The 16,263-nt window shown below is 40.1% G+C and overlaps 3 protein-coding genes across 3 annotated transcripts; 1 reads left to right on the top strand and 2 right to left on the bottom strand.

The window, feature by feature from the left end:
- Nucleotides 1-5: 5 nt before the first annotated feature.
- LOC138192696 (calcium-independent phospholipase A2-gamma-like) lies at nucleotides 6-6,049 on the bottom strand. Its single transcript, XM_069140268.1, has 9 exons — nucleotides 5,846-6,049; nucleotides 3,896-5,385; nucleotides 3,513-3,665; nucleotides 3,267-3,424; nucleotides 2,310-2,404; nucleotides 2,051-2,222; nucleotides 1,880-1,937; nucleotides 1,508-1,702; nucleotides 6-1,357 (listed from the first exon to the last, which is right to left on the bottom strand). The coding sequence occupies exons 2-9, from the start codon at nucleotides 5,321-5,323 to the stop codon at nucleotides 899-901; spliced, it is 2,718 nt and encodes a 905-aa protein (XP_068996369.1). The 5' UTR covers nucleotides 5,324-5,385; nucleotides 5,846-6,049; the 3' UTR covers nucleotides 6-898.
- A 932-nt stretch (nucleotides 6,050-6,981) lies between these two features.
- LOC138192698 (uncharacterized) lies at nucleotides 6,982-10,555 on the bottom strand. The gene is made up of 3 exons (XM_069140271.1): nucleotides 10,187-10,555; nucleotides 9,206-9,394; nucleotides 6,982-9,112 (listed from the first exon to the last, which is right to left on the bottom strand). Exons 1-3 carry the CDS (start codon nucleotides 10,328-10,330, stop codon nucleotides 8,918-8,920), a joined length of 528 nt encoding a protein of 175 aa, XP_068996372.1. The 5' UTR covers nucleotides 10,331-10,555; the 3' UTR covers nucleotides 6,982-8,917.
- On the top strand, nucleotides 10,540-15,373 carry LOC138192697 (monocarboxylate transporter 2-like). The gene is made up of 7 exons (XM_069140270.1): nucleotides 10,540-10,651; nucleotides 11,105-11,159; nucleotides 11,540-11,655; nucleotides 11,776-12,006; nucleotides 12,187-12,330; nucleotides 13,590-14,453; nucleotides 14,559-15,373. Exons 1-7 carry the CDS (start codon nucleotides 10,540-10,542, stop codon nucleotides 14,780-14,782), a joined length of 1,746 nt encoding a protein of 581 aa, XP_068996371.1. The 3' UTR covers nucleotides 14,783-15,373.
- Nucleotides 15,374-16,263: the final 890 nt, after the last annotated feature.

Genomic DNA, 16,263 nt, shown 5'->3' with positions numbered 1-16,263 from the left:
TTCATTCATATTTTATTTAAAATAAATATTCATAAAATGCTCAGTAGCACAACAATATAATACATTAAATCCTAATTTATAGCTTATATTACATATAATACAGTAGCTTACATCGTCTATATACTGACAAGTATAAAATACAGTAACAACTGTGTACAGTGCATGTCACGTGCAAATTTTTAAAGTTTTTTTTAATAAAGTGCACCCAAGTGCGTATTTTTATGAATGTGTATCTGTATCAAGAAGTCAAAACAAAATGTGAAAGAGGGAGCGGATAAAACAACATAAAAACCTAATAACACAATACCTATGACCTGTCCAGTGAAGCTCAAATAATGCAGCAGCTGTCAGCTCGTTTGTTTCTTAAAACGTTTCTTTACACTGACTTAAAAAATACTGGAAATTATGGAAATGGTGATTGCCTTACCTCCTTTAAAGATGATCCACGCTGCCGACGAATATACAATGTGATCATAATTTGATGTGCGCTCTCTGCTCAAGTTGAAAGTCCATAATGAAATCACAAATGCACATATACCAATGGTCACAAAAATGTGTGTAACTCAGGTGCTGATGTTGATCAAGTGTTAGGTTAGTGCTTCCCACTGCTCTATGCACATTACTGTGCTGCATCTTTGAACTTTTTGTTCGCACCTCATAGAATCTCATAGAATCACACTCACACTTTGTGTGTAAAATGATGTATTACGGAAAAGAGACAAGTTTCTAAAATTATAACAACGTGCAAACGGCAGACAACTACATTTTGCCAAATTGTTTTCTGCATTGCGGTTGTTGTACTTTAAGGTGTTTCTGTTATTTGTCCCCACCATCTGTATAAGTGTGTATCTGTTTACAGGATATTGCTCTGTGTGATGACATGCTTCACCTCACCTCCTCACATCAGTTTCTGTTTCATCTCCCAGGCTCTCTCACTCATCCAGTCCTTAGTTCTGCTAACAGGTGAGCGCTCTGCCCCAAGCACCAAACACAGTCTGGCCAGTTTGGGCTGGTTTCTCTCCAGGTATTTCTGGGTGTCTCTCTGCAGTTGGTCCAGGGCCCGAGGTCGGTTTTCATCGAGGGACACCTCAGTGCTCAGCATGGGGTTGAAGCGGAAGTAGACATCCTGGGCCAGCAGCTCGTCCAGAAGGGTGTGTACCCCTTCGGTGTCGGTGGCGCTGCTGATCAGGTTGCTGATTTTGGCCCTCAGGCTTGTGGAGGTGGCAGTTCCCCTTTTAACGTTGTCATAACGACCGGTGCCAAGGGACAGCACACACTGGAAGTGCTGTTTGGGCCAGAGCAGACGGCTCTCGTGGACTGCCAAGGCACAGGGATTGTTCAGGATAATTCCTCCGTCCTACAAAAAAAAAAATACACAATTTATCTAAACTGGAAATAACTTCGTTCAACTGTGACCCACACAAAAACCATACGTGTTCAACTTTTGTGTCTTTAATGACATATTTTTGTTTCTTAAATCTTAAGTGCATGTACTATCGTTTTGAACCTGATGAATGTCACTTTGTAAGGTGAACTCCTGGAAGTATCCTGGGGCAGCGGATGATGCCCGCACTGCCTGCCACATCTGGGAGCCCGAGCCTCCGGCGTAACGGCTGAGAGAGCCCGGTTTGTGGTTGTAGTTGCGGAAGACGAATGCTTTAGGACTGGTACCCCAGTTCACCACCGCACTGACTGCAGAAACCTGAACGGACACCAACAAAAAGCCTGGGTTAAACCTGTGAAAGCTCAAATGTTTTTGCTTGCTGGCCACAGTGGGGTGCTCTACTGCAGCAGCTGTAGATTCAATAATCCAGCTTTATTTCATCAGTGCTGTGAGACCGATAGTGATCAGAAAATAATAATAATGCAGTGTTCTTACCTTAGGACTTAACTCATCTCTGTTTGTTCTGATCAGCACTCTGTCACCCAGCTTCTCTCTAAATAAGATTATAATAACAGAAAATACTGTACATTCAGAGCAATAAATAAAATATAATAGTCACTCCTTCCACTGAAGCACATACAGTGTTAGCATCTACTCAGTGCGTACCGTAGTATTGTCTCCCAGGTCTCAGAGTTATAGTAAGAGTGATTCCAGCCCATTTTTACAGTGCCAACCAGACGGTTTTGCCGAAACACTTCAGACCCAAATCGTCGATACATGTCGGCACACTCCTCGACAGAGAAACGGGCCAGACCCACCATGAAGGCGAGGACAGCACCTTGAAGAGGCAGATGCATATGAAGAAAAGTGAGATAAAATCATGGAGTCAGGCTGTCGTGTTAAATCTCAGTTTTCTATTTGTCACCTGTGCTCACTCCACAGATGTAGTCAAACAGCTCGTGGATCTTTTTCCCTGTCTCGTTTTCAAGTAGCTTTAACACCTGCAGAGGCACCAGACCTCTGGACAAAAAAAAAAAAAAAAAAAAAGAATTATGGTTTGTTACATTTATGTGGTACTTTTGAGTTAAACTGGGTTATGATCATGGATATTAACACAGCTGTATACAGAACCAAGAAACAGACACCATCTTAAATGAGGTTTTGTGCTGAGATGAGGTAATGAGTTGATGAATCAATTGAGAGACACATAATTATTCTGATAATCAATGAATAATTGCAGCAGTGTTTTCCACAGGTTGAGAAATTACTTGTGGTGGTGGGTGGCGCGATGTATAACCTAAACTTTTTTCTGTAGCTACAATTTACAGATGTAAGCTAAATACCTCACATGCAGACTATCGATAGACACAACAATTTAGCATGTTCCCTACATGTAAATGCCTCACATGCAGGGTATCGGTAAATGGTAGCTCAGCATCTGCGCACTCTAGTCCGCACTCTGTTTCATGTAGTTTGGAAAGAGTGAAACGAGGTGTTCTTACATAAAAGATTTACCGAAGTTAATATACCTGTGTAGCCCACCAAAGTAAAGCCTGTGTGGGAAACACTGCTTTGAGTCATTGTTGAAGCAAAAGTATCAAACATTTGCTCCTTTGATCTCTACAGACATGAAGGTTTGTGACTTTTCTTTGTTTCCATGTAGAAATAGGTGACAGATGTTTCTTTGGGCTTTGCACAATCACTCAGTGAAGATAAGCAACTTGAGGATGTTACTCCGGATGTGGTCAACTTGGATGGATATGTTTGACTATTTTCGGAAGTTTTATATAGTTTTGTAGAAACAATCTAGTTCTGTGTACAGCATGCACTGCACATTGTTAAAGGACAATCATTCAATAATAATCCATCTTCTTAGACTTACCTCGTGCCGCCACCATCAATTGAGAGCACTCTAATGCCTCGACCTTTGACCGGATCCACATAGCCAATCAGAGCCAGGGTTTCTCTTAAGGCAGCCTGAAGTCCCATGTCGTGCCTGTAGGTTCGTCGCTGTCTCAACAACGTGACTGCAGTTTTCTCCTGGAAACAGAAACATCTATGAAAACCGTACAAGGTCAAATCAGGTTTTTAAACATTTGTAAATGTGACTGTTTCTTTTCCATCGGACCTGCCAGATTAAAGCTTTGCATGAGGGGTAGCGGAGGAGGTGTTCATTGAGGGCCTCCACGCAGACAATCAGAGCCTCTGGAGATGAAGCCAGTCCTAGACTGCCCATCAACCCTCGAGTCATTTCCTCTGACTGCCTGCGACTCAAGACAAACTGAAAACATACAAACAGAAATGACTTTCTGTAAAGTCTTTATATAAACAATTTTATATAGTTTAGCCTCTTGACCACAACTACAATGTTGTTTTTCATCTTTAAAATGTGAAATAAGTGGTACATAAATTAAAATATTAAGTCGTAATGCTGCTCCAGTTTGAAGCGACACACCAAATTCTCATATTCTTGATCAATGAGACATTAATATTCATGTAACCTTAACTCACCTTTTTATTGAATATTGCTTGTGGTGAAGTCATTGCAGTTTGGGGCTTACTAGTCTGGGACGAGGGGCCCAGGTTTAGATAAGCACCCAGCAAGTCTGGAATGGCACTTATTGGGTGGCGAAGGCAGTCCATAAAAGACACAGTCTTCAGTCTCTCTGGGGATCCAGGATTCATCTCTTTTAGTGGATCTCCATCATTGTCCTCGTTCAGTCCTTTTTCTCCCTTGAAATACTGATTGATGTGACTGGATGTCTGAAAGTAGTTCTCCCCGAAGTTTGTTGAGTTAGAGCTGCTGTGGAAAAGGCCTCCAGTTTCAGGGCTGATGTCTTTCTTCAGCGGTGACCTGGCACTGTGAGTTTGAGAGGTAGACTGTGTTAAGAAGTGTTTCTTGTAATTGCTATTAGTTTCCACAGGAGTTTGTTCTCTCCGATTCAGAGCTTCGTCTGTAACTTTAGCACCAAAGTATTTATTGATGTGTCTTGCAAAGTGAAGGTATCCCTCTTCCCAGCTGCTGGAGAGTGTGTTGGACTCCGCTACTGCCTGTTCACTACTCAATTCCACCTGAGACAGCCCACCCTCTTGAGAGTTTGTGATGCAAGTGTTTTCCATTTTTCTCCTCTTCTGTCTCTTGTTCATCCCTCTGGTTAAAGACACGGTTTCTGAATTTTCCTGCATTTGAACTTTTGCAAAACCCTGAGAGAACACTGAGTTGATGTGATGAGCAACGTAACTGTAGCTCTCACCAAATCTTGATGCCAAAGAGCTGATGTGAAAAAGCTGCAGTCGAGACACCTCCTGGGTTTGTGGACTTGTTTCTGAGTTCTCTTTCATGCCTTTGCTTTTTAAGGTCTGTGTTGCATCTTTGCTCTCAGATACATTTCCATCTGTGGCTGCCCGTTGACTTTGTCTACACCTCTGTGACCTGCCAAAAGAATCTGGAGTTGTCACAACAATATTAACATTTTGCGCGACAACATCCTTTCTCTTGAAATACGTGTTAATGTGTCTGGACAGTCGATTGAATGATTGACCAAGAAGACGCCCTCCCAGTGAACTCAAATTAAAACTGCTCTGAGCCTCCGCAAAAATCCCAACAGGAGCTTCGGCTCTGAATGCATCCCTATTAGAAGACGAATAAAAACGCACAATCTGGAGATGTCTTCTGTCTTTGGTAAAATCTCTGAGGTAGCAGTCAGAGGTAGAGCTTATATCACTGTCCTTTACATTTTTAAAAGCAAATTTTCTCCCAAATCTGAAAAGTTGAGGAGCTGACAGTTGTGAATATCTGTGAAAGTCTGGGCTGAGAGGAGCTTTGGCCAGACGATGGTCCTTTCTCAGAAGGCTCATCGTGTACCTAAGTTTGCATGAAGTTTTCAAAGTCCTGTTCACAGAACTTGGAAACATGTTGGCGCTGAGGTAGCGCCCCATGTTTGAGCAGCAGTCGGTTGACGCCCAAATGTCACTCTGCTGCTGGCAAAGAGTTAGATCACCTGGGAAAGAAAAAGAACGAAAGAAAAACATTAGAAAAAGACTCAAGTCAACAGCAACGTTAGCAGCGAGGCTAACACTACAGTAGGTGACACTACAGGAAAACTCAAGGAATCACCCGTTGAGTCAACAGGATACATCCTCCAGAAACTAAAGACATTTTCCTGAATAAGTGAAAAAAAAATGGAGCTCAATGAAAAATTTGGAAAATCATTAAATTAAAAAAGAGGCTGACCTTGACATTGCAACAGCAAGACAACAGCCTAAAATGTCTATTATAATCATCTGTTGTTTACAAACACAAGCAGGTTATAAACCAACTTAAATTTAATCATTTAAATAAAACACTTTGATTTCGACAATTAACAACCTTGAATTAACTTAAAAACCAACCAGGCTCGTTTGGTGTATAAATATCTTTGCACCTTTAAGGGCACATTGTCGCTGCTATAAACTACTCACTGCGTGTTTTCAGAGCAAGCTGATCAGACTGTGTACAAACATCATGTTCCACAATAGACTGACATCTACACTGTTTTCCCGAGTACTGTCCCTCCAGGAACGAAACATGACACCTCAGACGAATACACAAGTGTTGCTGTAAATAACTCTCAATGCATCTAAGTCTGCAATGAGACACAGCAGTTTGACAACATGGACAGCTTTGACTTTAATTACTGTACTCCCAAACCCCGTGCAAGAAAGAGTGCGCTTTTAAAAAAAAAAAATATTTAAAATAAAGTGCATTAATAATGACTTTCTGTGTTGGCTTCACAAAGATTAAGGCAGACAATAGTCAGACGTTGACTAAAGTTGTTTTCCACTTCAGTGGGGCAAGATCGTGAGCCAAAAGCAGTTTACGGGTCGTCTCACCTTGACAGGAAATGTGTTGAAAGCGAACAGGAAATATTTACCTGAAACGCACACCAAGCTCTTTTGTCCTCACAGTTCCTCTTTTGGCAATTTCCTGCTCTCTGAAATTCAGAACACCACGTTTGACAAACTGTCAGAAGCACTATTTCTACTGTGTTTTGACACTTAATTCAATCCTTCTTGGTGCAGGGCTTTAACCTTATTGGCCGAGCTGGGCTGTGGGGAGGGGGGGGAGGGGGGGGGGGGGACCAGCTGCGCCAAAGACCACACAGAAGCTTAAGGTCATGTGGTCACTGTTGACAAGTGCAAGTCTAAAATTAGGGGCGAGTGGGGGGGGGGGGGGGGGGGGGGGGGTTACAAGTTGATGGTCTCAGGGAGCTACGATGGCTGCTTCTGACGTCATGGCACATCGCGCACACCTCCCACCAAACAGACACGGCTGGGACTCGTCACCAGAACCCGAGTTCTTAGAAACTGCGGTCTAGCCTTAAAATACACGCGATATTAAAATACTACAAGTCTGCAGTGGTTATTACAGATAAGTAAATACAGATGAGTGACAGTTTAAAGAAAAAAACCTGAATACTTGACCCTCATAGTGAAGGGATCCGGTAGCTTTGTTGTCCCCTCGATGCAAAAATCCATAGAAAGTTATTTTGAGCGATCATCTTTATCTTGAAACGTTTCTTTTCTGATGGGAGTGGCCTCATGCATCCACGGAGTCGCAAAGGGTCACTGAAGGGTTTAATGAATATGAAAATAAAGTGAATCATATGCTATGGTGTTTGCAGTCACCACATCTCAACCATATCAAACATTAATGCCAGATTTGGGAGCAATAAGACATCGCGCTCAACCACACTAATCCAAACACCAAAGGAGGGAACATCTTTTGAAATAATGGGGTTCATTTCTTGTAGTACCTGTAGTATAACTGCCAAGGTGCGCTGTAGCTGTTCAGGCAGCTCATGGTGGATCAATACTTCACTAAGACCCTTTAATTTGACACTTGACTGAGTGTCGTACATGCAGGGTACCAAAAAAATAATTACTGGGTAACTGTAGGTACAAGTGAAGTTCAGGAAAGCTATGTCATTTTAGACTTTAAAACAACCTGAAACTACACTGTAAATGCAGTTGAATTTACAACAAAGTATTTGATTATATTTTGAAAACAAAACATCTGACACCATGAACTTTCTGTCAGTCTGTCATTTTTTGCAAATATAAAATTTTAAATTACAATTTCTTTTATACATACTCCATTTTTCCTGCCTCTCTACCAAAAAAAACACAAGTACCCTGTAATCATTAAATATGTGCTCAGTAAGTTAGAAATCCATGAAACACATATGTTTTTAATCTAACCTTTTGTCCTCCTCCCCCTCTACTTATGTAAAAATATTCAACACACGTTTCTTTATCAATACCATGTCTACTAATGATTACCCAGTAATTTTAAGTTGCAGTTGTTGTATGACAAAAAAAAAAAAACAGTGTGTTTGTGTGTGTACATCAAACTGCCATGTGTCTGCCTTATGCTGTATCCCAAATGATGCTTGGTAAATATCACTGAACTAATGTAACCTTTATCCAGCACACTCTGTTCTGCACTGTAATGTATTGTTGATGAAACACGCTCATAACAACAGAGGCTCATGTGAAATTAAAACTCTCCAGTCTGTTTCTGTCCCCCAGCTGGCACACAGACATCGCTTTCAAACCATAATTCAAAGGAAAAATATCACCTCAACAGTTTTAGTTTTTGACTTGATGAATATAAATTTCACTCAGTTGAGACAAACAGAATCTACTGAGCTTGTATTTGTTATATAATTATTAAGATAAATCACTGTTCAATGATCTGATCAGTCACTGTGGATTTAACACAGTTCCTGGGGAACAATGTCACTCTCCCCGCTGACATTATTTCAGACTTACGATGACATCTAGTGGCAGTTTCCTGACAGTTTGGTTCTTTATCTACTTTTGAATGAACCTCAATCTCAGACAGCCTGTGTTACAGGAAATTGACTATATTTTGCTTCAGAGATTTTCAGCCTTATCTCTGTACTGTATATTTGTTAAAATATGACAACCCTTTATTCAATACACAATTATTATGTCTTTCACAGTGAGGTTATTTCTCTTCGCTGCCATGTTTACCGATCTTTCTCTCGGTACCCAGTTACTGTTATCCCATTATTTTGGAATTTCATCAGCGTTTTTGTGAAAGGGAAACATCAGAACAAGCTGATGATGATAATACAAGCCTGAATTGTTGATCACAAAATCCAGAGAAAACAATGTAATCAGCTGGAATTGTTTTTTGTTTTTTTTAACTGCTTAATGAAACATGTTGAGTCACATTTCTTTGGATTCTGAGGTAAACATTATGTACCAATTTTTTAAATATTTCAGCCATTATTAGCAGATTGAAGAATCGTATTATCAACTGCCTTCACTTTCAACCATATATTAGTATCATCTTTTGAAGATCTTAATCAATAAATTCTGCATCAAATAATGGCTTCACAACACTATTTCCTTTTAGCAACATTAATAAACTTTTCATGTCAGGTTTATAACAAACCAGATGTATTTATGCAATTCGTCTTCATCTACTTCTCGAGCGTGCATATTTTTCTCTAAAGTCAAGAGTCATTTTGTTTTCTTTTCACAGCGTCTTGTCGTGCACTCGTCCCCACGTCCGGTCCACTTTAGGCGATTTCTGGCAAAGATGGCGTAGGATTTGTCCATAAACGGCCTGACAGGGGACCACATCATGAAGCGACCCAACCAGCCGAGGCCCACTGCGCCGTACATAACTGAAAACGCTGGAACCCCCCGGTGAACCTACCAATTAGACAGCATGAACGTATATAAGACTACATTTAAGATAATCTGCATATTAACAGTCACGGTTATGTCAGTTGAATGTGAGTTTACCTCGTCTTTCTCATCAATCGCGTGCATTTCGTCCATGGCCATCTCATAAGTGACGTCCTTGTATTTTGCTCCATCGTAGCCCGGCAGGGAGATATCGATAAAATTCACTTTCTCTGGCTGGTTTTTCTGCAGAAACTGGAGGAACCGGATCTCTGTTACGCATATGGGACAAAGCCCATCATACAGAACCTGGAAGAGAGCAGGCAATAGATGACGTCAGCGCTGCTGTTTCAACTTGGGATATTTTACTCATTCAAAAACACAAGAGCAAAACTAATAATAATGAAGAGAGATGTTTTTTTTTTTTAGCTGAGTTGACACATGAAAATTCCCTGTATTGTTATAAAACAAATTGAAAATGTAAGCAAAGGAAAAAGTACAACCACGAGATTACCTGTCCTAATGACTTGTTACGTCACATTATACTTGAAAAGAAACTGAATTAAATCTTTCTTAGCTTGAAAACTGGCCTTGTTTAGTGCAGCTTACATTTCATTTTTAAAGCACATCTTCCAACATGAAGCAGCTTTTGACGATACCGAGTCATTTTCAAGAATAATTTAAAATGTATATTTAATTACTTGTGGTGAGTACAACTTAAGCTACTAAGTATTCAACATCCAGCTGTTTAATTTTGTACAGCAAGTACCAGCAATACCACACTATGAAAGTACTTCATTACAACCCTTGCATTCAAAGTTTTACTTAAATAAAAGTACATGAGTAATTAAAAAACAAAACATCAAAAGGACTTGTTAGGCAGAATGGGTTCTGTAAATCTCATTAAATCACCGAATCGTTATTTTCGATGCATTAACATATAAACATAATGTTTTCCCTTTTTTTTTCTTTAAATCAGTGATTCTCTATTGAAAAAAAAAATATCTTAAAATACCTCAACAGTACTCATTACGTTCCACTTCTCCTGTATGGATTGTTGTGAAGTGGAAAAACTAAAATGGAGAAAGAGAAGCAGCTCACCCTGACAGCAGCGGGCTCGGTGCTGAAGGTCCGGTGCTGATGGTCGCGGAGGGCTGGTGTCAGTCCTCTCGCCGCCCTTGAACTCACACAACCGGGCAATCTGACCAAGCCCGAGGCCAAACAAATTCTCACTTTGGAAAACATCTCTCCAAATCAACTGCGAGCGGCTACCTGACTTTGGTGGAGCGCAACTGTAGTTACCAAACGTTCATGTTGCGCAAAGCGGCCTCGTTAACACGAAGGTCGTCCGCCAGCGATCCCCATCACAAACTAACGACTGAAACTTCTACCCTTTCCGAAACACAATTTTTCTGCCTTCACATTCCGCTATTTCGTAAAAGAGAGCTAAATTCATGCAGGCTGTACATTTCATAACAAGAGCTTCAGGAGAGCACTGCGCATGTCTTGTGACGGAGACGGAAACAGCGTGCGAGAAGTCCCACTCTGCTGGTTTTTCCAAGACAGGTAAGCACGGCCTCTTATTTATGTCTCAGTGCTGTTTGTATTATTCTTTTCTGAATAGCTAAAACGTAAAACTGTTTTTTTTTTTTTTTCCTTTTCATGTTCTAATCTGATTGGGTATATACTCCAAATGGTTAATTAAATTTGGCCATCTAAAAATAAAATAAAGAATTTTTAAATAAAATCTTTGCTGACATTCAAAAACTTTGTGTCTCAAGTTTTTAAGGACGTTTCCGTGGCTATGATTCAGGTTTCTATGGGGTTACTGAATGCTCAGAAAAAGTCCGTGTTTAATTTTCAATACTTTGGCTATGTATTGGATTTTCATCTAACCCTGGATTTACCTGTCCGCCGAGCTTCGCTTCTGTTTGCGGTTAACATACATTACCGGTTCTTTCGCGTTGTGTTGAGTAAAGAACTTGCAGGCTGTGTTAAGTGTCTCTCCCTCTCATATAGCCTATATTTCACGTGATCAGCCCTGGGCCTTTGACCCCTGGCCCTTCGGACCAAGGTATTTATTTCACTACATGAACAGAAACAGTCTGGTATACGAAATACAATTTCTCAGTTAAATTTCTGTGTACCATGCACCATGTCACAAATATTATAATTGCATGATGTTTCATAATATAAGATTTTAGCAATTTTTTTTCCACTTCCACCCCCCAAACTTACGCAATCAAACACAAACTGCAAACAATGAGTACGAATGGCCTCGGAAGGAACACACGACTTTTAAAGAAATAAAAAAAAGCTTTGCTTGTTTAGACAATTAGATAAACATTGGTACTTGTGTTTTGCTTTTGTACTCGTAAATCTTTCTTGAGAACAACATATTTGGCAGCATTACTGCATTATTGTGTGTAGTCACTTTTTTTCTTCATCATGTAGTACACGTGATGAGCTCAAAGGCCTTACAGCCGGATGTTTTGGAGAGAGGCAGCCACAGTCTGGTACAAGGACAGGGTTCATAGTCTGGTTAATACGCTCTGAAGGATTGTGCAGAGGTGAGCTCTTGTGATTTCTAGATGATATTAGGGAGTAAATTATGTAACTATTTCTTTGTCTCTTTGAAAATATTGCAGTTTATTCTCTGTTAACTTCTTTTACTTGTTCTCACTTCCCAGCCGTTGGATTGAACATGCCCCCTGCTGCAGGAACCAATCTAGGGTACACCCCACCAGATGGAGGCTGGGGCTGGGCTGTGGTCTTGGGTGCTTTCATCTCCATAGGATTCTCCTATGCCTTTCCCAAGTCCCTCACCATCTATTTCAAAGAGATTCAGGAATATTTTTCAGTTTCCTACAGCGAGATTGCCTGGGTGTCCTCTGTCATGCTTGCTACAATGTATGCAGGAGGTCAGTGGCTGTCATACTTTGTCAAAAATTAGAGGAAGCCATTTTTTTTTTTTAAATAAAATTGCCTCATTCCCACTCAGCATGTTCTGAGGAGTTTGAGTGAGCAAAATTATTCTATCAACATTTTTTGTCCTTCAAAACAGTACTAAAAAAAGTGGGATATGTCTCTCCTGTGTGCAGGTCCTATCAGCAGTATACTAGTCAACCGCTATGGCAGCAGACCTGTGGTGCTGGTTGGTGGGCTCATGGTTTGCACTGCCATGGTGCTCGCTTCTTTTGGATCTACAATCATTCATCTGTATCTCTGTGTTGGGGTGATTGGAGGTAAGTCATGTTTGGTTTTTTTCTCGATAATTATCAAACATGTTAGTTTTTGTCAATGATCCAGTTAAATATCCCTGAAACTTACTGACCTTTATAAATTACACAAGTTAGTTTGAATTTGAAGAATGAAGTGTCGGCCAGTCGTAACTTGCATTCATGAGGAGCTTCTTTTTTTTAATTTCAAGCTCATGGCCAATCCCCGAGTACGTTGGATGTCTCTGTGAGGTTAAACTTGGTCATTCAATGCAAAGTGTAAATATTTGCTTAACCCTTGTGTTGTCCTTGGGTCAAAATGACCTGCAGCTGTGTTCAACCAAGTTCTATTTTATTTTCATATTTTTTGGGATCATTGGTGACAAGGAGGCTGTGAGGTTTTTTTTTTTTAAAGAATGATGACCAATGATCCCAAAAAAATATAAAAATATAGAAATAAAATAGAACTTGGTTGAACACAGCTGTGGGTAATTTTGACCCAAGGACAGCACAACGGTTAAATTGCACTGAAGTGACTCTGTTGTCATGCCATGTTAAAATGCTGCTAACAAATCCACACACGTGGACGTATGCTTGTCAGGCCACATGATCACGTAACTGACCGTGAGCAAACAACCCTGTCAGACTTTAAACCTAATCTTTAATCTAGTAGAGACGCACCACCAAAAGTGGCACAGAAAAGAGCTTTCCATGGGAATAGTGTCTGAATTTTATTCTTGAAGTAAAACACGTTGGACCACAATGGACATAAAAATAAAATGTAGTTTCAGAAATTATAACTGCCTCCAAGTAACTATTTCTTTAATTATTAATTATTTTGCAGATAGTTTCCTCAAGTTATCAGTGGTTTGGTCTAAAAATTTCCAAACAAAGCGAAAAAATGTTGTCATGATTTTCTCCAATGTTAGATGAGATCCTCTTTTGGCTTTTTTTTTTGTCTGACCAGAAGCCCCAAAAAATATTCCGTTTTTTTTTTTTTTTTATCACAAATAGCTAAGAAGGAAATCCTCAAAACTAAAAGCAATCTGTCTGGCATAATTTACAGTACTATTCCTCCCTGGAAACCGTGTGACACTGAATGTAATTTTGTTAATTTACAACTGATAAACAGATTTGGTAGATGTAATAATTTTAAATTTATAAATCTGTCTACAAATATACATTCTAACAACACAGCAGCTTAACAGGTTTCCTGTTCTCAGTGAATTCTATATTACAAGTAAAATCATTTATTTATGGTGATTATTTCTTTATCATAACAACAGGTTTTGGTCTCGCCTTAAACCTGCAGCCGGCCCTGACAATCATAGGCACTTACTTCCAGGTTAAGAGGCCACTAGCGAATGGACTCGCGATGACAGGAAGTCCAGTGATTCTGTTCACACTGGCTCCCCTCAATCAGTTGCTGTTTGATACCTTTGGCTGGAGAGGGAGTTTCCAAATCCTGGGATCCATTGTTTTGAACTGCTGTGTAGCTGGTGCCCTCATGAGACCGGTCAACAAACGTGTCCAACCCAAACCAAACAGTGAGTCACCTCAGTTTAACTCAGCAGCCGCCAAGGACGCTGCCCCTGCCGACCCCAGCAAAGAGTCAGGTAACCTTCAGATGGAGGGAAATCAAAATGAGAGCAAGGGTCAGGGTCAAGTGCAAAAATTAATAGACTTCTCCCTTTTCAAACACCGGGGCTTCCTCATTTATCTCGCTGGTAACGTGGTCATGTTTTTTGGCTTTTTTGCTCCTGTGGTTTTTCTGGCTCCGTACGCCAGACATCAAGGGAACGATGAATATTCAGCAGCTTTTTTGCTCTCTATTTTTGCTCTGGCGGACATGTTTATCAGACCAGCAACTGGCTTCATCGGCAACACCAAGTGGATTAGGCCGAGAATACAATATTTTTTCAGTTTTGCTGTTTCATACAATGGTGTGTGTCACCTACTGTGCCCGCTGGCCTCTGGATATGTGGGTCTAGTTGTCTATGCCATTTTCTTTGGTTTGGGCTTTGGGATGGTTTCTGCGCTGCTTTTTGAAGTTCTGATGGACCTTGTTGGAGCTCATCGCTTCTCTAGTGCAGTTGGACTTGTCACCATTATTGAGTGTGGACCGGTGCTTCTTGGACCTCCAATTTCAGGTTGGTTATATTTTGTAAATTACGATTATTTCAGATAAATACACACAAAAGAAATAGAGGAATTTCTAAACTGGTCACTGATAGAGTGTGTATCTTCTCTTTCAGGGGCTCTGGTTGACATTTTTGGTGAGTACAAATACATGTACTATGCATGTGGTCTGTTTATGCTCTTGCCCGGCATATTTTTCTTCATCATGCATTACTACAACTACAAGAAACTGGACGAGGAGCGCAGGCAGAGTGTGGCAGTGGAGATGGGCACTTATGAAGAGGCAGTACAACTTAAAATGAACCAGGATGATAAAACAGTGAATGAAACAGGTGGATGAACTTGCTGACTATGATTTTTATTCCAGTGGGTGCATAGAAAAAATGCATTGCACAGAATTATTGATTCTAAATGTATATATTCTGTACCTTCAATGAGTTTGTCGGACTCTTTGGATGTCTACATATCTGTAGATCCACATTTGGTATTTTGTCAATTGTTATTTTATATATGTTATTATTATTACATTATGTGACAGCTGTAACTTGAATGGTATTTGCTCATAAATCATACAGCACTAACCATTTTCCTTCAAGGTCATTTGTCATAATGGCTCTGTAGACTTTTGTGGTTCCTTTTTTTTTGCAGTGGCTGAATAATTTTTTTTTTTCCTGATATACTGTACACTGATATACACGGAACCATATTATCATCGTCTTACCACTAGATGGCACTGGATCCTATAGTGTGGGGACTAAAAGTGCAACATATTTCTATTAAACTGCAATTAAACAACAGGCATCCTCATTGGGAGTGGGGCTCTCTGTTCAGTAATTTGGTGCCCCCACTCCCATCCCCCTCTTCTCATGGGAAGCCACATATTTTGAATAGGTTGCCAAAGGTGTAGCAATTAAAAAAAATGATAAAATGATGTGTCTATTTTAAATACTGCAGTTTCTTTTTTGTTCAGATACATCCTCTTTCTGTCTCCTCATTCTGCCCATAAATTTAAATATCTCTGTTAGGGTAACAAAATTCTTCATTCTTCATGTTCAACAGGAAAATACATTTCCAGTTCATTAGGGATCTGTAAAAGTTGTTTCACTGCAGTACTGCTCTGGTGAGTGAAGTCTTAAAAATTCAGCATGAGGATATGGAAATGTTGTAGAATGAACTTTTAAATAGGTGCGGGGAACTATATGTGCATTTAATAATAAGAATTATATGTGTGTCTGAAGAAGTGAAATGCCTTGCGTCGCCTCAGCAACACAAAATGTATCTTGCATATACCACAGCTACTGTGGCTGCAAGTCAGACCTCCAGATATGTTAGCTTTTTAAAATGCATTTTAGTGTTGTGTGTATCTTTAATGGGCAGCTAACACATATGGTACATTGCTTTTATGTCGACTGTAAACGAGCTAAAAATACAACATCAAAGATTCAGACTTGTCTACCGCACTATAGAGAAAATACCTGTCACTTTATTGTCTCACCACAGGTCAACCTTTCTATACACACACACACACACACACACACACACACACACACACACACACACACACACACACACACACACACACACTGCATGATTACAGTCCCTTAGTGCGCATCCTCAAGCACATGCAATACAAATACATGAGCGAGCCATTCAAACCAAAGAGAGCAATGCCATTATTACAGATATATGCTTAAATGATCCATCCTTATCATGTCCCTGCAAGGTGCATATTGACTCCCTTTTCAGATGGGTGAAAATTGCTTGTGTGACTAAATCGATATGTTTATTTACAACTTCAGATAACATTATCAGAAAATCAGA

Source organism: Embiotoca jacksoni, unplaced genomic scaffold (genome assembly GCF_022577435.1).
Source record: "Embiotoca jacksoni isolate LCO1_2020_lvr unplaced genomic scaffold, fEmbJac1.0.p SCAF_9, whole genome shotgun sequence".
Taxonomy (NCBI): domain Eukaryota; kingdom Metazoa; phylum Chordata; class Actinopteri; family Embiotocidae; genus Embiotoca; species Embiotoca jacksoni.
Note: the sequence above shows the minus strand (reverse complement) of the source record. Positions and strands in the feature narration are given on the sequence as shown.